At 37.4% G+C, this 22,793-nt stretch overlaps 2 protein-coding genes across 2 annotated transcripts in view; one reads left to right on the forward strand and one right to left on the reverse strand.

The window, feature by feature from the left end:
* Nucleotides 1–22,793, forward strand: part of THAP6 (THAP domain containing 6) — a 1,073,833-nt gene that overhangs the window by 990,039 nt on the left and 61,001 nt on the right. The window lies entirely within an intron of this gene.
* The window catches only part of RCHY1 (ring finger and CHY zinc finger domain containing 1), a 39,185-nt gene continuing 31,713 nt past the window's right edge, over nucleotides 15,322–22,793 (reverse strand). Inside the window, exon 9 of the mRNA XM_050790956.1 lies at nucleotides 15,322–15,984. Coding sequence (XP_050646913.1) covers nucleotides 15,856–15,984 — 129 coding nt within the window. The 3' untranslated portion in view covers nucleotides 15,322–15,855. The remainder of the gene's footprint in view (nucleotides 15,985–22,793) is intronic.

The raw sequence follows: 22,793 nt of genomic DNA on the forward strand, positions 1-22,793 counted from the left end.
TTACTTTGGAAATGCATCCTTGACTTAATTATCTTACCCCAGACCTTGCTGGCTGATGGACCTTAACTTTGTGTTTATTATTTCTGGTAACAAATTCCCCCAAAACGTGGTGAATGAAAACAACAATAATTTTATTATTATTTCTTCTGATCCTGGGGGTTGACTAGGTTGAGCTGGGCAGTTCTCACTAGGAGTTTGTCATGTAGTTACAATCAGGAGGTGATTGAGGCTAGAGCCATCCAAAGGCTCCCTCACTCATAAGTCTGTCAGTTAATGCCAGTTGTTGGATAGGATGTCAGTTCAGGGTTTTCCATGTGACACAGGCCTCCTCACCATATGGTGGCTAGTTTTCAAGAGCTCGCATCCCAATAGTATCCCAGGTAATAAGTCTATCACCTTTATGCCATAGTCTAGAAAACATCACTTCAACCACAGTCACCAACCCACCAACATTCGAGAGTAGAAAACATAGGTCCCACCTCTTGATGGAAGGAGTGCCAATATAACATTGGAGATGAGAGTGTGGAACAGAAATCTTGTTGCAGCCATTATGGAAAATTCCGTCTACCATACTTTGGATCCCCCTTGGTCTACACATTTATTTCTCTGGCTCTGACTAATTTCCAATTATTAGCAAGTCAAACAGCACTTTTTCTGCTTAGAACTATCATCTGTCTGATCCTGCTCAGCTTTGCACATCAGTCTAGCCACTGGTACTGCTTGCCCACAGACTTCCGCCTTTACCTCTTAACCCTCTCTATACCTCCTCCATCATGTCTTGTCTGCTCCAAAATGTATAAGGACATAACATTAGAAAATAACATTGGCCATATACTCTTGAAAATACCCTACCTTTACAAAACTGATCCAAGAAATATAAACAGGCAGATATGAAATACAGTGATAATAAACATGCTTAATTAAATTTTAAAACTAGTCAATGACTGTGCATTCTTAATGTTTGGTTTGTGTCATTATTATATAATGAACAATAAAAGTGCTCAATGTCAGTGTCCTGAGAAAGCTCTTACTTTTAAGCACCAGGTAGGAAAAAAAAAAATCATTCTACATAGAAGATCCCTATCACCAGAAACATTATGGCACCCTCTGCTGTCAGGAAACAAAGTTGAAAGGTACCCTGTGTTCATTTTCCCTGCAGGATTCTCCAGCATCCTGTTCCCATAGGCTGCCAATCATCTTACCCATATGTAAAAGCATAATTTGGAGAAGTAAAGAAAAGCAAGGGGCTTAATGCAGGCAAAATATTAAAGGTAAAGGTAAAAAATAAAAACCCATCAGTGTGTGTAGTTCAATGGAAATAAGTCTGAAAGAGGAAAAGCAGCTTTGTATAGAACCTCAAGATGTAGCCAATATCAAAAACATAATATAGCTATCCTTGTCTAAGCCGTTTACATAAGTAGTTAATCTTGACAAATTGCCCATGAAACATAGAAAGGTTAAATATAGCTCCAGGTCACACAGCAAGTAAATGGCAGAACCAAGATACAAACCCCAGAAATCTGTCTCTAGAGCTTGTATCTTTAACCACTCTGATCTACTGCCTAATAAATAGCTATGACTACTAATGGGAAAAAAAAAAAAAAAAACTTCCTTAAGTATATCAAGAACTACTATTAGGTATTATTGCCATTACCTAAAATTGACTGCCAGGAAAATTTCTTGCCCCACATAAAGCAGAGAAAAAGTAATCCAAGTCTTTCATCCACAATTAAGCCATTCTGAAGTTTAAGATTATTTTCCCTTCTAAATTTAGAAACAAATTTGTTCTTTGGAGAAATCAAAATGTATTACACTAACCTCAAAAGTAATTTCTCTCATCACAACCTCACTAAAATCTGTCAGCTGCTTTTACAGAGAATGAATTCCTCCTATAGCAGGCTCAAAGCTTGCGCAACGTGATTGTTTAATCCATCAACCAACTAGTCAACTGAGCAGTCACTCAGGATGTTCCAAATCCAAAGACTGGTTCACTAACCCAGTGAAACCTATAGTGGAGTAGGGAGCCTTTCCTAATGAGGGACAGAGCAACTAGTTCTCTTCCTCCATAGAATAATGAGCCAAATAGCTCTGCACCAGAATGAAAGGGATACTCAAGGCCGGGCGCGGTGGCTCAAGCCTGTAATCCCAGCACTTTGGGAGGCCGAGGTGGGCGGATCACCTCTCCGGAGGTCAGGAGATCGAGACCATCCTGGCTAACAAGGGGAAACCCCGTCTCTACTAAAAAATACAAAAAAAAAAAAAAAACTAGCCGGGCGAGGTGGCGGGCGCCTATAGTCCCAGCTACTCGGGAGGCTGAGGCAGGAGAATGGCGTAAACCCGGGAGGCGGAGCTTGCAGTGAGCAGAGATCCGGCCACTGCACTCCAGCCTGGGCGACAGAGCGAGACTCCGTCTCAAAAAAAAAAAAAAAAAAAAAAAAAAAAAGAAAGAAAGCGATACTCAAAAGATTGGAGAGCTCTGGGCTGCAGACCGAATGAAGCAAGACAAAATTCCTGGTTCAGTGAGACTCTGTAGGCAGAGTAAGGAGCAAGGCCAAATCCACTCAAAGCCGTCTGTCCCTGGTCGAACTTCCAAGTCCTCCTTGCCTAGAAACCAGGTGATAACAGTAGGGCCTAGACTCTTTTCCAGTCGCTGGAGACATAATGAATTGGTACAGTGCACTAGGAGCACACGGTGGAAATCAACTCAATGCTACAAACAGGAAGGGCATGAACCTAGTATCTATTGATGGTCCAGTATACTGCAGGCACAGTCACTAGCCCTTATTTAAACCTCACAACAAAAACCCCATGAGGCTGTGACCAATATCCCTATTTCACACAGAGGAAAGTGTCTAAGAAATTAAGAACTGACCCAAGGTTACACAGCAGTGTTAGATGGACAGAACTTGAACCTCTGTTTCCATAGTCCAAGCCATTTCTATTATATCAAGCTGCCCATGCAACAATTAATGATGTTGGGCAACTACCATAGTTGTTTCTGACTCCTCCCCTGAAATTTTAGACTAGCCTAGAAGCCAAATGTTTGGATATACAAATACACCTAGATTGTGATGCTACTGTAACACTAGAAGTACAGCTTGGGAAGGATACATCTCCTACTTACTGCAAGTTTTCTGTTCTTCTCTCATATTCCTGTTTCCCTGTTCCAATCCCAGACCATCTCTCTTGAGCTGTGTGTTTTGGCTAGGTGTTTCTCAAAAAGGACTACCCTATTTATACCAGCCTCCAAGGCATTCATATACAGAACCTTAAAGGATGATGATACAGAAAATAAAGAGAAACTCTTCCTTTGCAGACCTTCTAAGAAAGCTTGGGCAAGTAAATTGAAGTTTGCCAGGTGTCAGTTTGGCCAAGCAAAACCAGAGTGAGTTGGACTATAAGATCTCTAATTCCCTTCCAGCTTTAGAGTCTGTAATTCTATTATTTTTAATTAAATCCACTAATCTTCACAATAAAGTAACCACAAAGAAATATATCAACTCATAAAGAGGTCAAAAGAGATAGATTAATTCTGATAAATACTGCCCTGTGCCTAGGACATCAATGTGATTTTTTTTTAAGTGCACAGATTTACACTGGCTGGTATTACTTCATTCTTGAGATGACAGAGTGGAAGGCAGGCCTTGCCTGATGCCACAGTCAACCATCTCTGGAGGTCAGGTCAGTTTGAGAATCTATACCAGAAAGAGGTTATTTATCTCATGCTCCACAAGTTACCTTTGGCCCAGAGGCTTTGATTACCTTCTATCCATAGGATGCCAGGGCAATACTAGGGTTGCATCAGGGTCTTTGGAGTGAAGGATTTCTCCATTTTCTTGACTCAGCTAATTGAACAGAAAAGTCTTCCCCCTTTAGAAGTATTGGAAAGAAAGCCTCCCTCTTTCATGGCTCCACCATTCATCCCACCCCGTCAGACAAGGGAGTAACTTGGCAAGATTTGGGGGAAAAGGCATTGCATATGCATGGTCTAGGCCCCTGTCTAGGATCTAGCCTTGCCCCAGGCAGCTGCAGTGCTTAGACTCACTCTTCCCTTCCCCAGGGTAGACCTACCCTGTGGAGGAAGATCTTCAGTCAGTGACTATGTGGGTATGTTCAATTTATAGCAAGGAAGAGCAAACTCAATTTGGCCTTGGTTCCAAGCCACAATCTCTTTTCCAGCTTTATCATCAATATCTGACTCTCATATCTACTTCACAATTGATTCAGAACTTGATTCAGAACTCCAGAGGAGGATTATACCCCTTTAAAACTTTAAGAGAAGGTACTGATCACATTGAGTTCAATTATCAGGCACTGTACTAAGTGCTCTAAAGGAATTCAGAATTCAACAAAGGAGATTAGTGTGCAAATAATCTACGAAAGGCAGAATGTAATAAATGCCAGTCAGATTCAAGCAAATGCTGTTGGGATGCCAAGTAGGAGGTGGGGAGAGGGGATGAGGAACAATAGTCCGGGACAATCAGGATAGGTTTCCAAAAAAAACTTTTGATGTTGTAACCAGGCCCTGAGAGAAGACCCAGAACTGTACCTGCCTGTCAAGATTCTTCAGGTTCAGGCAGGCTCAGCTCCTCAGGGTCCCCACACGTTTGTAAAATATGAAGTCAATGGCCAAATTCCACCTAAGCCCATTCTACTGGCAATGGTTGGAATTACAGCAGCCTCTAGACAGGCTAAACTGTTTTTTGTCATTCTTATCTCATTCTGAATTCTCTGACTCTAGAAAAATAGAATATGTAAGTTGAGGAAAAGGACAGAGTGAAAATGGGACAGAATAGTTGGAAGCAGGTAGGTGATTACAAGAAGTTTTGACTCCAATTTGAACATATGTTGTTTGCCTCAGGAAAAATACAAGTGCAACCAGACTGACACTCTGATCCTGATTAGAGGTTTACAAGATTAAATACTTGGCATGCCTAAAGGACAAAATCTGATCAAGAACGATTTTTTTTTTTTTTTTTTTTTTTTGAGACGGAGTTTCGCTCTGCCGCCCAGGCTGGAGTGCAGTGGCCGGATCTTGGCTCACTGCAAGCTCCGCCTCCCGGGTTTATGCCGTTCTCCTGCCTCAGCCTCCCGAGCAGCTGGGACTACAGGCACCCCCCACCTTGCCCGGCTAGTTTTTTGTTTTTTGTTTTGTTTTGTTTTGGTTTGTATTTTTTTTTAGTAGAGACGGGGTTTCACAGTGTTAGCCAGGATGGTCTTGATCTCCTGACCTCGTGATCCGCCCGTCTCGGCCTCCCAAAGTGCTGGGATTACAGGCTTGAGCCACCGCGCGGCCAAGAACGATTCTTAATGAACTGGAAATAGCAGACATTACACCAGGGATCTTGTGTATCACATATCACCGACTGGGCCTCTTTGCTAATTGACATCTACAGAAATTTAAGCTTGACTACTTATTCTAAAATAGAGAATACATAAGTCACAGGTTTACACACCTCCCAAAGGTGGTACCTATGTGGCAGAACCAAGGCAAAAATTTATCAAGAGACTATTTCTAAAATCCCCTTACTTATTGAGCCACTTAACATGGATGTTAGAAATGAGTCAGTGTGCTCCTCTAGCACTTTCTATCAGACACATCCATTTCTCCTAGTGCAAGAACAACTTGAGGTCACTCATTATGTCTTACACATTTTTTAATAACCCACCTCTGTGCATAATTGGTGCAAAATAAATGTTTGTTAAATGAAATAAGGGAATCAAACAACCAGATTCGAGCATGACTTAATTAATCCCTATGTGTCCTAGTTTGAGAAAGTGTGATAGCATCACATTTCAATCAGTATGTTCTAGATTAAACATTTCTGAATTTTTGTGCATGTGTGTACATACACTCACTCTTCTAATCACATCCTTACATATGGTGAAAACTTGGACACATTATGTTTTATATCTCACTAGAAATTCAACAAATTCTTATTAGTATCTATAAAACAAGGTACTACAAGAGATGAAGGCTCCATCACTGTCCTCAAAAAGTAATAGGCTCTTTTTCTCATCCCCATTCCCACTGGGTTAGTGTCCTTCCACAGCCCACCTTAGTTCTCTTCACACTGTTATCTTCTATGTTTGTCCTCCACAAGCCAATTGCCAGAGGGCTTTCAGGGTCACAATTGTAGCTCCGCCCTGCAGTTTTATCCAATGGTAAGCTTACATAAATTGTCTTTATACATTGTTGAAATGAGGAAGGGAACGGCAAAAATTGAATGACAATAAAGGAAATGGTTAAGTCCTTTATGACTGGTACAAAGTACTACAGAGTTTAGAAGAGAGGTTACAAAAGAATCTGGATATTAATTAACATTCATTATATAACATTCATTAACATTAACATTCCAAGCCACAGTCTCCTTTCACAATCAGGGATATAGGCCTGTAATTTTCTTTTCTTATAGTGTCCTTGTCTGGCTTTGGTATATCAGGGTAATGCTGGCCTCATAAAATGAGTTTGGAAGTATTTCCTATTCAATTTTTTGGAAGAGCTTGAGGATTGGTATTAGCTCTTCTTTAAATGTTTGGTAGAATTCCACTATGAAGTCATCTGGCCCTGGCTTTTCTTTGGTGGGAGACTAATTAGATTCTATGTCCTTACTTGCTGGTCTGCTTAGATTTTCTATTTCTTCCCGATTCAGTCTTGAATCAAGACTTGGTAAATTGTATGTTTCTAGGAATTTATCCATTTCTTCTAAGTTATCCAATTTGTAGGCATAGTTAGTAGTAATTGATAGTAAAGAAAGTAAACCCTGAGCTGGTCCATGAAGAATAGGCAGGTTTCTGGCCAGGTGTGGCGGCTCATGCCTGTAATCCCAGCACTTTGGGAGGCTGAGGGGGGTGTAATCCCAGCACCCTGGGAGGCTGAGGTCAGGAGTTTGAGACCAGCCTGGCCAACATGGTGAAACCCTGTCCCTACTAAAAATACAAAAGTTAGCCTGGCGTGGTGGCAGGTGCCTGTAATCCCAGCTACTTGTGAGGCTGAGATGGAGAATCGCTTGAAACCAGAAGGCGGAGGTTGCAGTGAGCCAAGATTGCGCCACTGCACTCTAGCCTGGGCGAAACAGTGAAACTCTGTCTCAAAGAAAAACAAACAAACAAACAAAAACAAAAAAAAAAAAACAAGAAAGAATAGGCAGGTTTCTAACAACCTTCCCTTAAGGAAAGTTAGTCCATGAGGGAAGCATATGTTCCAAGGTAAGGTGCAAAAATTAAGAGAAGGCATGTTTAAGAAATATACCTAAGGAAATAATGAAAAATAAAACTGAAAAGATTGGAACAATATTTGTAAAAACTTAACTAGAAATACCATTTGACCCAGCCATCCCATTACAAGGTATATACCCAAAGGATTATAAATCATGCTGCTATAAAGACACATGCACACGTATGTTTATTGCAGCACTATTCACAACAGCAAAGACATGGAATCAACCCAAATGCCCATCAATGATAGACTGGATAAAGAAAATATGGCACATATACACCATGGAACACTATGCAGCCGTAAAAAAGGATGAGTTCATGTCCTTTGTAGGGACATGGATGAAGCTGGAAACCATCATTCTCATCAAACTATCGCAAGGACAAAAAACCAAACACCACATGTTCTCACTCATAGATGGGAATTGAACAATGAGAACACTTGGACATAGAAAGGAGAACATCACACACTGAGGCCTGTCGTGGGGTGGGGGAAGGGGGGCGGGATAGCATTAGCAGACATACCTAATGTAAATGATGAGTTAATGGGTGCAGCACACCAACATGGCACATGTATACATATGTAACAAATCTGAACGCTGTGCACATGTACCCTAGAGCTTAAAGTATAATAATAAATAAATAAGTAAATCTTAAAAATGAGGAATCTAGGCTTAGTCAGATACACAGTGGGGAACCTGTACATTATTTTGACCAAAACTGTAACACATTTAAGCTTAGGAAAAGTAATTTGGCAGGATGGATAATAAGGGAGACAGAAAGTGAAACTGAATGTAGGAAGACTAGGTTGGTATGAAAACAAAAGCAGATGTATAAGAACAAACAAAGGACAAAAGGCAGACCTGTCAATGTACTAACTGAACGTGAGGAAAAATTCACATGAAAATGACCATAGGAAAAAAGTTCGCTTAGCAAGAAATAAATTCAGATGAATACAATGCAAACAGCAAACATTTTAAATGAATTTAAGCAGAGATGATTACAGTAGCCCCTCTGTATCCATGGGTTTCGCATCTATGGATTCAACCAACCATGGATAAAAGAAAAAACAACAACAACAACAAATCTACAAAGTTTCAAAAAGCAAAACTTGAATTTATCATGTGCTGATACTATGTTAAATCCACACAAATGAAGTGATGTGTAGGCACTGTATTAGGTATTATAAGTAATCTAGAGATTATTTCTCTCAAGTATACAGGAGGATGTCCATAGGTTATAGGCAAACACTACACCATTTTATACAAAAGACTTGAGCATTCACAGATTTTGGTATCCTCAGAGGGTCCTGGAACAATCCCCACAGGTACCACGGGTCAACTGCATTTAAAGTGGCATCGGGTACTTTGAAAAATAAACAAAATTGATAAACCTTTATCCAGACTAAGAAAAAAAGAATGTTAAAATAAGTAAACTCAGAAAGAAAGTGGAGACACTATAACTGATACTACAAAATGCCAAGGATCATAAGAGACTATTATTAAAAATTATACATCTACAAGTTGGGTAACTCAGGAGAAATGGATAAATTCCTAGAAACAACCAACCTAGCAAGACTGAATCCAGAAGAAACAGAAAACCTGAACAAAGAAGAAGATTGAATGAATAATAAAAAACCTCCCATCAAAGAAAAGCCCAAGATCAGATGGCTGCATGGCAGAATTCTACCAAACATTTAAAGAGGAACTAGTACCAATCCTTCTCAAACTCTTCCAAAATTTTGAAGGAGGAATACTTCCAAACTCACTCTATGAGGCCAGAATTACCCTGATATGAAAACCTAACAAGGACACTACAAAAAAAGAAAAATTACAGGCCAATATCCCTGATAAACATCAATGCAAAAATCTTCAACAAAATACCAGCAAACTAAATTCAACAGCATATTAAATAGATCATTCACCATGATCAAGTGGGATTTATCCCTGGTATGCAAGAATGGACCAACACATGCAAATCAATAAATATAACATACCATATTAACAGAGTGCAGAACAAAAACCATTTGATCATTTCAATAGATGCAGAAAAAGTATTTGAAAAACTCAACATCATTTCATTGTAAAAACACTCAACAAATTAGGCATTGAGGGAACATACCTCAACACAATTAAGGCCATATATGAAAAACCCACAGCTAACCTCATATTCAATAGTGAAAAGCTGAAAGCTTGTCTTCTAAGATCAGGAACAAGACAAAGATGGTCACTCTAACCATTTCTATTCAACACAGTACTGGAAGTTCTAGCCAGAGTAATTACATAAGAAAAAGAAATAAAATGCAATAAAATGCATCCAAATAGGAAAGGAAGAAGTGAAACTGTTTGCTGATTACATGATCTTATATATAGAAAACCCTAAAGACTCCACCAAAAAGCTGTTAGAACTGATAAACAATTCAGTATTGCAGAACATAAAATTAGTAGCATTTCTTTTTTTTTTTTTTTTGAGATGGAGTCTCGCTCTGTCACCAGGATGGAGTGCAGTGGAGTGATCTTGGCTCACTGCAACCTCTGCCTCCCGGGTTCCAGCGATTTTCCTGCCTCAGCCTCCTGAGTAGCTGGGATTACAGGCGCCCACCACCACGCCAGGCTAATTTTTATATTTTTAGTAGAGACGGGGTTTCACCAAGTTGGCCAGGATGGTCTCGATCTCTTGACCTCGTGATCCACCCGCCTCGGCCTCCCAAAGTGCTGGGATTACATGCGTGAGTCATTGCACCCGGCCCTAAAATTAGTAGCATTTCTTTACACTGACAAGGAACTATTGAAAAAGTAAGAAATCAATCTAATTCTCAATAGCATCAAAAAATACTTAGGAGCAAAGTGAATCAAATAAGTGCAAGATCTGTATACTGAAACTATAAAACACTGATGAAAGAAATAGTAGACAACATAAATAGATGAAAAGGTATCCTGTGTTCCTGGATTGGAAGAATATTGTTGTAATAGTCCGTTCTTGCATTGCTATAAAGAAATACCTAAAAAGGGTAATTCATAAAGAAAAGAGGCTTAATTGGCTCATGGTTCTGCAGGTTGTACAGGAAATTTGATGCTGGCATCTGCTTCTTGGGAGGCCTCAGGAAACTTTCAATCATAGCAGGAGGTGAAGGAAAAGCAGGCACATCTTACGTGGCTAGAGCAGAAGGAAGGAGGGTGGGGAGGTGCCACACACTTTTAAATGGCCAGATCTCATGAGAACTCTATCACAAGCACCAAAGGCGGAAATCCACCCCCATGATCCAGTCACCTCCCACCAGGCCCAACGTCCACACTGAGGATTCCAATAGAACATGAGATTTGGGTGGGGACACAGATCCGAACCATAGCCATGGTTAAAATGTCCATACTAGTCAAAACAATCTACAGGTTTAATCCAATCCCTGTAGTGTGAGGTCCCCCACAAGGTTGCTTAAGGGTATATGTCCACTGCCCAAATCCTGAAGGTTGGGCAATGAGCCAACACCATGGTGTCCAGGCGAGGAGCAGGTGTCCCTGAGAATCTAAATATTCTAGAGAGTATCTGAGAACATACCAAGAAATACAGTCTCATTGCTCAAACACAACAGGCAAAGAGCCAGAAAATTAGCTTAACAGCAGTTTAGAGATGGGAAGTGGCACAGAGCTCTAGTGGTGTCCTGTTGCCATCCAAGACTCCCCTGTAAATAAGTCCTAATAAACTCATCTGCTCCTCAAGCTGGACTTGTCGTCATTCCTTGGTCTCTCGGCTTCTTCCCACTTTCAGTTGGGACATTATAGTCCCAGGTTTTTCTCATAACAACCCCTATCAAAATTCCAATGTCATTTTCCACAGAAATAGAAGTAACAATACTATAATTTATATGGTACCAGAGAAGACCTGAATAGCCAAAGCAATCTTAAACAAAAGGAACAAAGTTGGAGGCATCACACTACCTGACTTCAAAATCTATTATAAAATGATAGTAATCAAAACAGCATGGTACTGGCATAAAAACAGGTATGCTGACTAGTAGGAGAGCCCAGAAATAAACCAACACACCTATAGTCAATTGACTTCCAATAAATATGCCAACACTAACAATGAAGCCAGTCTCTTCAATAAATGGTGTTGGTAAAACTGAATATACACATGCAGAAGAATGAAATTGGATCCTTATCTCACACAACATATAAAAATCAACTCAAAATTGTTTTAAAACTTAAGCATAAGACCTGAAACTATAAAACTATGAGAACAAAACATAGGAGAAATGCTCCACAATACTGCTGGGCAAAGATTTCTTGGATGTAACCCCAAGAACACAGACAACAAAAATACATGGGGCTGCATCAAACTAAAAAGCTTCTGCATAGTGAAGGGAATGATAAAATGAAGACACAACCCATGAATTCAAAGAAAATATTTATAAATCATACATCTGATAAGGGGCTAATATCCAAAATACATAAGGTACTCAAACCACAAATAAGAAAATGAACTCAATTAAAAAATGGGCAAAGGATGTAAACAGATGTTCCTAAAAAAGATACAAATGACCAACAAATATATGAAAAGATGCTCATCATCACTAATCAGAAAAATGCGAACGAACACAAGATATCACCTTACACCTGTTAGAGTGACTATTATCAAAATGATAAAAGTGTTGACAGGGTGTGGAGAAAAGGGAACACTTGTGCACTGTTGGTGGGAATGTAAATTAAAACAGCCAGTATTAAAATCAGTATGGAGACAGAAAACTAAAAATAGAATTACCATATGATCCAGCAATCCCACTTCTGGATATATAGCTAAAGGAACTGAAGTCAGTGTGTCAAAGAGGTATCTGCACCACCATGTTCACTGCAGCATTATTCACAACAGCTAAGATATATATACTCAACGGAATACTATTATATATACTCAACGGAATACTATTCAGCCCTATAAAAGAAAGAAATCCTGTCACTTGTGACAGGAACCTGGAAGACATTATACTACATGAAATAACCCAGGCACAAAAAGGTAAATACTATGTGACCTCAGCTATCTGTGCAAGCTAAAAAAAGGTGAACTCATTGAAGTAGAATACCAGAGGCTGGGAGACAGGGGTGAATGGGAAAAGGGGAGATGCTGATCAAAAGGTACAAATATCAGTTAGACAAGAGGAATAAACTTTACTGCTCGATTACACAGAATGGTGAGTATAATAAATAATGCATTATACATTTCAAAAATATTAAGAGTAGATTTTAAGTGTCGATTTTTTACCACAAAAAATCGTATGAGGCAATAAATTTATTACATTGATTTAATCATTCTACAATGTAAACATATATCAAAACATCACATTGTACTCCATATATATAATATATACAATCATCAATTAAAATTTTAATAACACAAAGGAAAAAAGAAAAATAAAGTGGCATAGTTTTGAACAACTCCCATTTAAAATTAATTCATTTCAAATTAAACTATTCAACTAGTGAATACCTATTAAGTGCCAGGCACTTACAAAATAAGTTGGCTCTTTAGTACTTAGTAAATTTATTTTGATGCATGACCAAAATAAAAGGGAAATTTAACATGTATATAATATGAAAATAGATTTTGGTGAAGAAATAAAAACTGAGTTTGATTTTAAAACCTATGACACTATAAACAAACTACTACTTCAAACATAAGCTAAAGTTAATTCATACAGAGTTCTATGTACTAGTTAAGAAGACCCCAGAAACTAAGAAATGAACAACTTGATATACACTTATTTTTTTCATACATACGTCTTTAATAATAAAAAAAGCTGAGATGCTATGCACCAAAAAATTCATAAAGGTATTGTTATTTTACTTTTTTCAGAAATAATAAACGTAAACTATAGATACAAATTCTGTGGCAGGGCAACCTGACTCATTTCAGGGACAGATAATTCTAGTGTACTTAAGATCTAAGTATTTAACATTCCTGTAAGCATTATAAAAAGGACAGGAAAAGAAGAATGAAGTTATCTGTTCAAATGTTAACAGTAGTTATCTCTGGAAGAAAGGATTGTTCAGAGTTTTTTACCTTCTTTCTTACAGAGGTATAACCTATATTTATGAAATCAGAAAAAGTATTTAAGGGTAAGATTATGCATTTTAAGTATTGCATATGGAATGGTAAGGGACGTAGATTTTATTCTGATTGTGAATGAGAATTGTTGAAGGATTTTCATCATCAAGTTGGCATGTCATGAACAAATACTTGAAGCAACCCTGGGTACGGAAGCCTAGAGACTTTGAGCGCATTTGAAAATTGCTTCAACTACATGACTGGATAGCATGAATGAGTGACTGCATATGTATTCTGCATTATTTTGGACATGTTTGGATCCAGAGTTAAAGAAACAATCAGATTGTGAAATAAGACTTTCTAACTAGAGTCACCTAAAAATTAAAGGTTAATCTATCAAATCACGAGCTCTTCAATGATATAGATGACTAGCTGTGAGGGGTATTTTAGCAAAATGGAAGTTTAGGTCAAAAGCAATGTGGTAAAAGTGGGTTTGGAGTCACAGACTTGGATCTGATTCCCAACTCCAACACACAGTGTCTGTTATTTACCCCCAACATGTCATTTTAACCTCTAAACCTCAGCTTTCTTATCTATGAGGACACCACTTACACCACAGAATCACTGTAGTAATTAATGCTAATGCATGACCCTAGCACATAGATGTTGAAAACAGAAGAGCCTTATTATTATTCACTCACTCCTATTTAAAGATCCAATGATTCAATGATTAAAAGCAATAACATGATTGGTTTGGCAGAATACCAAACATAAAAAGTAGTACATCTGGACCAAGCACAGTGGCTCATGCCTGTAATCCCAGCCCTTGGGAGGCCGAGAGAGGAGAACTACTTGAGCCCAGAAGTTCAAGACCAGCCTGGACAATACACTGAGACTCTGTTTCTACAATTAAAAATTAGTTGGGCATGATGGCACACACCTATAGTCCCAGCTACTCTGGAGGCTGACGTGGAAGGATCAGTTCAGCCCAGGAAGTCAAGGCTGCAGTGAGCTATGATAACTTCACTGCACTCTAGCCTAAATGACAGAGCAAAACCACTTCAAAAAAAAGTATCAGATCTGGAAAACTAGTCTTTCCTTATCTGTATACTAATTGGTAATACCTAGGAACATCCTTTCCCAAATCAAGATCAGCACTGCTGCTCTGGCCAGGCCAAGGAAACAGATGAAGGGAAAGAACCTAAGAAGAGTAGAATACAGAAGACAAGAAGGTGAGATAGAATAAAGATCTGAGCCCCAAACTGCTGCCTTTATCCAGGTGAATAAATTTCAACAAAAGAAGAAATAAATGTGCCCAAACTCTTAGGCTTTCTAGTTAAAAGGCTAACTTCCTTATTCACAGAAGATTCAAATAGCTCAAAGTTGGAAATACAACTGATAGGTACTTATCAACTGATAGGTGTACATTTTACTTCCTAGCCTAATGTAAGCTATTACGGAGATACTACTGTCAAAGTCGGCTTGATCATCAAACATATTTGTTAACTTTGTTCCTGAATTAAGAGGTATATTTAATTCCATTACATGAGCCCAAAAAAGTATTATGAAATCAGAGATCTTGCCAGGAATATCCCATGCCCTTCCCACTCATCCATCCCCTATTTTCACATGCTTAGGGAAGAAATATTCCATTCATTTACAATATACTCCTTGCATAAAGGAAAATGAGTACATTGATCAAATATGATGAACACCAGAATGTACTGCTGTTGTAAGGACAAGGACTTTTATCTTTATTGTCCACTGTTGTCTCTACAGCATCTAGAAACATATCTGCCACATAGCAGTTGCTCAATAAATACTTGCTAAATAAATGAATAAATGAATGACTCTTTGAAGAAATAATTTTGGGCAACCTAAAAAAACTGTTTTCAATGTTGATGTTTTTATTAAGACTTTGGAAGAGTCTTATTATTTTACATAATATTTTTCCCAACTACTTTTACAGAATACCTCAAAAGAAAGAAAATTTATTTTACATTATAGAGCTGATGATACTGCCCTAGTTGAGCCAAACATAGAAAACTTTGGAAAAAACTTACTATAAAACACTGTTTCAATATAATTTTATTAGCCATTATTACATCAAAATTCACATTTAGAGGATCCAGAGGACTGTCTTAGAAAATTCTAGAGTGTATTTAATTAGGTTTTAACAGTAAGGGAGAACTTACTATAGCACAGCCCTTAAAAAGTCAAGACTACTACTGAGAATTAAGTGCAGTTCTATCAAGAACTAGAAATGAACTGCGTGCATAGTGTCACCTAAAGCAAAATTTCATGAAAACATAATACACTTCTATGAATGTATCAGTGGCGAACATCATTGGCTTCCAAAAAATTGACACTAAAGGAATTTCCAATCAAAACATAAGCACAGTGGCTTTCATTCAATATAGAGCTATGATAATTCTATCAAGAGACCCTGAATCCTTAAGTACTTGTAATATGATTTTATGCTGTGACACTAGTACAAAACACATCAACTCTAATGCATAGATGATGACACATGATAACACGATACCAAGGAAAGCCTCTTTCTATATCAGAAAATGCCAACTTCTCCAGTACTGCATAGGGTCGTCATTGCTGATCCAGTGAAATTCTACGTCCTCCAGCTTGAGCAGTATTGTAGGATTCACAAATCTTACATTTCATGCCTAATATATGAAACTGAACAGTGGATCGTCCATTACAGTCATTGCAGAGAATCTGAAAAGAGATTAATTCAAATTAAGTATTTTAAACCTTATAAATACAAGTAGCATTGTCTGCTCATAATAATCCCTTGAAAACCATATTAAATATGTGAAATTATGTATATAAGTCTAAACATTTCCAAAAGTAGAAATTTCTTTTTAGTTTTTCACTGAAAACTCTAAAAGCCTATTAAGGTGGTTCTGCATTCAGAAAGTGAAAAGGCAGATTTGAGCAAAAAAAAAAAAAAAAAAAGCTTGTTTTAAAATAGTTTCCAAATATTAAACAGTATAAATAGTACAAGCAAGAAAATTAACCTAGGCATAATCAGATCAATATCTGATACTTACAATTCAAAATAGCAACATGATTTCATTATTTTTCAGTCAAAAATATATCTCAGTTAATAAAACCAAAATTTTTACACAAATAATATTTTTGTTTATTTTTTAGGTTTAGTATACTGTTCCCTGTCTTCTCTGCCTTAGGAATGAATTAGATTGCAAAAAGAGTAGTTCCTAAAATTGAGTAAATAGAGGCTCTTCGCTCACCCCTACAATAACAATAAGATGCTGTTTAAGAATTAATTTCTTCTAGTGCTAAGTAAGAACCTGAAAAATAACAAAGGTGTTAACCTGAAAATCAATACATTACTATGCAAGAAAAGCACTCGCTTTTGAATAGTCACACTATAATAAGCAGAAAATTTCCAAATTTGCACTAAATTATAATTTGGAAAATAATTCTTTAAAAAATACGATCTAAACGTGTATTAGTGGTTGCCTAGGCCTGGGGCATTAGGGAATGACTGCTAATGGGTACGAGCATTTCCTTTTTAGGATGATAAAAATGTTCTAAAATTGTGGTGATGTTTGCATAACTACATGAATATTTTTAAAAGCACCTAATTGTACAATTTAAATGAATGAGCTGTATAATATGTGAATTGTACCTTAATGAAGCCATTATTTCGAAAAATTATCTACATGGAACATAGCACACTTTGGTCTCTAGTCAATCACATGATTATCGGTTAGTATTCTAAAAGTTATTTTTCATTGCCCTAACAATTATCCACATGAATTATGAAACATTCCAGTGTAAATAAAACAAAAAATAATTTTCATCTGGCTTTGCTATGTGGTTTTTATCCTTGTATGCTGAAGTATCTGAAGATGTTCAGAAAATGTGTAATATAACCAAAAATTATCTAGCCAGAAAACTAGGCTTTCCCATTCTGATCTAAAACTCAATACTAGGGCTGAGGAGAGACAGCAACACATCTTACTTAAAGGAAAAAAGATGATCACTCTCCATAAGACAAAAGGCACAGAAACAACCCTTTAAGCTTTAGTTTGCAGGCTAATTGCAACCAAATACAGTCAGTCAAGACCCTCTGAATCTATTCTGGTTCAGGGCTGCCTGATTCACAAATTGTTTCTCAATTAAGTTCTGTTAAATTTAATTTGTGTAAGGTTTTTCTTCAAACAGCTGACATCAGAAGTGGGATTTGAAGTAGAGCTTGCAGTGACCTCCAAGAGCACCAAGGGACCCAGTAAGGCACCGTTAGGCCCTTTGTGTCCACTGCTCTCTCGCAGCCATTAGGAATCATGGTAAGTTCTCAGATTCTAAAACTCCGCGGATTTGTGTTTTGAGCTATCCAAGTTTTTTTAACACATTTTTCATCTGAACTGGATTCAGAAGTCGCAGCAAAAACCGGACTGGGTCCAGGATCCAACTGCCTTGGAGCTAGCTAAAGGCCTCTTATGTCTGACTGGGTCAGGCAGAAGCACAGTAAATGGTAAAACAGCAGGGGGTGCAAACTGGCTTTTGGAAATTCACAGGGTTTTTTGTGTCCTGCCCTCTTCAATTCTTCTTGCACGCTTAAGTAGGGAAAAAAATCACTGGTTAAGCTTACCAAGGAAATATGAGAGCCAAAGCCAAGATTCAAGGTAAAAACGGGATCCTTAATTTCTGAAGAACTGAGCAATCTACCTTCTGGTTCTGCCTACAAGTGTAAGTATTAGGTCCCAGAAGCAGCAAACACTTTTTAAACATTTTATGGAAGGATAAAATGCCATTTGCTTATAGAAATGGCAAAACCTTACTAAAGGTAATTTAAAATTATAATGGAACGTCCCAAATGAACACTTAAAACTATACGTTAAGAAGTGCATTTGATGATGACCATAAGGAGCTGTTAAAAATCAAACCAAAAAAAAAGAAAAAGTGCATTTGAAAATGAGGGCTCCCAAATTAGACTCATCTAAAAATGCCTATTGAGTGAAACTTCTAAAAATATTTCAATATTTTTATTGCCTTAAAAAAAAAAGATTTTTAAAGGCAAATAAAAAGCTTAACTAACTGATAAGAGAAATTAAATCTACTAGCTTTTTGGCTTAGTTACTATACCGCCCTGAAGGCTAAAAAAAAAGATAGCCTGGATAAAATGTTTATAAAATGTAGGCCCTCAGGTAAAGCAGACTTGCTTTTTTTTTCAGATCTATCCATACTGCGCCCAGGCATGGACATGGACACTAAAATACTTCTGTTTAATTTTTGTGTAAACTGCAAACAATAAAAAAGAATGCTTTCTTTCCCCTACTCTCTTAGTGGGCTCCACCCTAAACTCAGTAATTTTAGCTAAGAAACAGTAAATTTTTAAAAACCATCTATGGAACTAAAATATACCTATCCAGCATTTAACTGACTATACAGAAGGCTATCCTGAAACCCTTTTGGTAAAATCAATTTATATCTATAAAGGAAATTTCCATTTGTAAAGGTGTCTGTCTGTGTACATTAGGAACTCTTATCACTGTTTTAAATTTACATAGTCATACCTTTGTTTAAGGTAAATTTTCTGGCCATCTTGTCGTAACTTTTACACCATTTTTTCCTTGGTTTGAGCAAATGATGGCACAATATTTACATCTAAAGTCTTAGCTCTGTGCTTTAGAGAGATAAATTTTCTACCTTGTTTGACCTAAGAGTTGGTCCTTTAGAAATGCATATTTAGGGCTGCCTAGCTAACAATTGCTCAGGGCAATGAAACAGAAATTGGAAAATTGATAGTCTGAATGGGGAATAGAAAAACTATTTAAAAGCCCGCAAATGAAAATCCTTTAGGAAAGCTCTAAGATCTGCTTCTGCCTGTGTCTGTATTCCTACAGGTGTTACGTGTATGTGATAACATTTGGTAAATAAAGCCAGTTTTTATACTGTTAGTAAAATAAGAGTGGCTTCAGAGGTGTCTGTTGAATATAATTCAACACTTGCTTGATTTGACTGTGACCTTGTTTTGGGTTTTGAACCTCTAGATTCTGAAGTCTGGCTAAGTGAGGCCTGGGTACATGTTCTCAGTGCCTAGACCTGTAGCTACAAGGCAGAATCAAGCCCACTAGAGCGTCTTCTTCCCTGTCTTAGCTTTGCCTCCTGGCTAATCAAGCCCACTAGGGCTTCTTCTTCCCTGCCTTAGCTTTGCCTCCTGGCTATTCTGCGAGGGGTTCCATCCTCCAGGCATCATCTTTACAGCTCTGTCTTCTGTTCAAAGCTCTATAAGTGGTATGTAAATTCAAGACTCAGCCAGGCTCTGCCCTTCATAGCCTCCTGGTTGACATATGACTACTTGAGACTCAAGATGACTGGGAAAACATTAGGGAGGGTACACCTGTGTCCTAATTTCAAATTTCTTTTCAGTAATTTAAAATCTTATATGTTTAAGTAATCATAAAACTTTTAAGTCATTTGTAAGTTAAAATGCTAAAACATTAATTATAAGTTTATATACTTTGGCATCTTATTTTTATATAGCATAGAAAAGCTAAATATATTTAGATATCTTAATAAATAATAATTTAAGGAAACATCCTTCCAAAAAATTAAAATGGCTTCCATCTATAAATACTGATACAAAACAGTTCAAAATTACTTCCTAAGGTTTTCACTGGAAATTAGGATTACTAAGAGTTGAAACTGTAGTTAATATATGTAACTCAAACTACTAGATGTAAGAAAAACAATTCCCTATATGGAGTATAAAAACAAGCAAGATATACTTTTGGTGAGAAAAGTTGCCAAGGCATGTGTTTAAAAAAAATTTAGCTTTAGGAGGCCAAGGTGGGCGGATCACAAGGTCAGGAGTTCGAGACCAGCCTGGCTAATATGATGAAACCCTGTCTCTACTAAAAGTACAAAAATTAGTCGGGTATGGTGCTGTATGCTTGTAGTCCCAGCTACTCAGGAGGCTGAGGCAGAAGAATTGCTTAAACCCTGGAGGCAGAGGTTGCAGTGAGCCAAGATTGCTCCACTGCACTCCAGCCTAGGTGACAGAGCAAGACTCTGTCTCAAAAAAAAAAAATTTTTTTTCTGGTCTAGTTTGAAGTTACTTAATGGTTGTTTCAAACTGAAGGAATAAAAAAGTGTAGATTAAAATACAAAACGTTCAAAAGAAAGAATTTTAAAAGTTTATAAGGGAATATAAAAGATTTATGGAAATCTTACGTGGTAAAAAAACTGACAGATTGGATGGATTTGTTTATAAGGTTTTATTAAAATTAGCTTTAGTCCTAATAATACAAAGGTAAAATCTGGTTTTCTCTCTTGAACAAAGATTTCATGTAGTATTAATATGACAGTAAAATATTTTTGTTTACTTTTTGAGTAAACTTCAAACAATAAAAAGAGGATACAAGGCGAAACAGATTTTGTCTCACGCTGTCTCAGGACTTTTGGTTGTTTAGAAAACTGAGTTTCAAAGAGTAAATGTTTTCACTTTTTAAAACCTGTTAATTCTCATATTGGCTATACAAATGACTATTATTTTATAGTGACTCATGATTCTATTTTGTTCAAGTGTTTTAAATCTTCAACACACTTGACAAGCTTCCCAAAACCAAATTTCACCTTCAAAATTAAGTCTTTTTTTTTTTGACCTCTAACTTTGGCATGCTACAAAGGGCCCCTGCAGCATCCTAAGAGAGAAAAAAGGATTATTTGATCTGTTAAATTACGTAAGAAGCATTGTCAGATAAGAAATGATATTTAACTTTTCTGTTATATTTTTATTAAGATTTATTCCAAGATTATATGATTCTAAAATTCTTTATGTCTGAGCATGTTCTATCAGTCTTGATTATGGTTATTGTGTTATTGCAGGCCACAGAAATAACCAAATTTCCTTGTCAATCACGTCTTTATAACCATTTTAAGTTGTTTCCACAGTTAACTGCTTAATTCTGATGCAGTTTCTCTGAAAACGTCACAAGCAAGCAAAATCCTACAGTTCTGTGTCTTCAAGGAGGTTCATGAAAGGATGAATAGGACCCTGACAAGCTCTCTTAAATACAGATTTCTGACAACTTTAGGACTTGGACCGGATAACAATTCCTAGAACTCTCTAATGGAGAGACTGACTGGTTTATAAAACTGCTAACCCAAGCAGGATAAAAATTAATTGAATACCAAGAAAATACTTGCCAGATTTTCACACTAAATCAGCCAGTACTGAAATTGTTTAGATTTCAATCAACTCCACAATCCAAGCCAAATTACCTATAATAACCCTTCAGTTATCAGTGGGAGGCACCTAATCTGGTATTTAAGAGGACACAAATCCAATGTTAAGTGTGGACTCATGGAGAACCTGGACAGCCCCCTGGACCTTCCTAAATCCTTAAAGCTTCCATTATTAAAGTTCTGCATTCCAGCTGGGCGAGGTGGCTCACTCCTATAATCCCAGCACTTTGGGAGGCCGAGGCAGGCAGATCATGAGGTCAGGAGTTTGAGACCAGCCTGGCCAACATGGCAAAACCCCAACTCTACTAAAAATACAAAAATTAGCCAGGCATGGTGGCGGGCACCTGTAATCCCAGCTACTCGGGAGGCTGAGGCAGGAGAATCACTTGAACCTTGGAGGTGGAGGTTGCAGTAAGCCGAGATTGTGCCACTGCACTCCAGCCTGCGCAATAAGGGCAAGACTCTGTCTCCAAAAAAAAAAAAAAAAAAAAGTTCTGCATTCCATGGCTCATCATGGAAAAGATAAAATAATCCAAATTTTATACAGATATATAAAATTTATATATATTGCTAAATTGCTAAAATAATTTGTGACCAATGTTTGCTTTGTCGAAACCATAATCCTGGGAAGACAATCAAAACTTCAAGTACATTTCTGCTACCTGATGGGTCATTTAAGTATTTATAGAGGGATTACATTCAATTGTCATTTTCAATGCCTGTTTTCTGGTTGTATAGAAGGTATCCCATGCAAGAGGGTTAATTCTATTACAGTTAAAAGGTTATTATAAAATGTGTTTCTCTCATGGGACATTCCTAGAGAAATCTCCAGTGACAGAGGTACTTATTTCACTGGACAAGTTGTAAAATAGTTACATAAGATAGTACAAATACAATAGCATTAGACAAAACTAACTGAATTGACTGGATTGCCTTGGTTAAACATACTGCAGATTGATATTGCAGATTGATGGCAATCAGATCCATTTGAAGTGGAAAACATAAGTTGACCCCTTATGCAATAATCATTGGAAGGCCTATGCACCTAATAATAAATAGAATCTCATGCATCTTCCACTACCAAACTCTGATATGACTAAATGCTGCAAGGCTTTTATGCATTATGCCAAAGTACATTTTCATCAGGTAAAGAAAATTTTGATGGTCCAATGACTAAGAACAATCAAACCCTTCACAATCTAGAATCTGGAGATTGGGTCTTCTGAGAACAACATCAGAGAAAGACTGCCTTTCCCACACACACTGCAGTAAATCTTCTGGACTTTGAACCTTAGGTTCATTATCTC

Source organism: Macaca thibetana, chromosome 5 (assembly GCF_024542745.1).
Source record: "Macaca thibetana thibetana isolate TM-01 chromosome 5, ASM2454274v1, whole genome shotgun sequence".
NCBI classification, from domain to species: Eukaryota; Metazoa; Chordata; class Mammalia; order Primates; family Cercopithecidae; genus Macaca; species Macaca thibetana.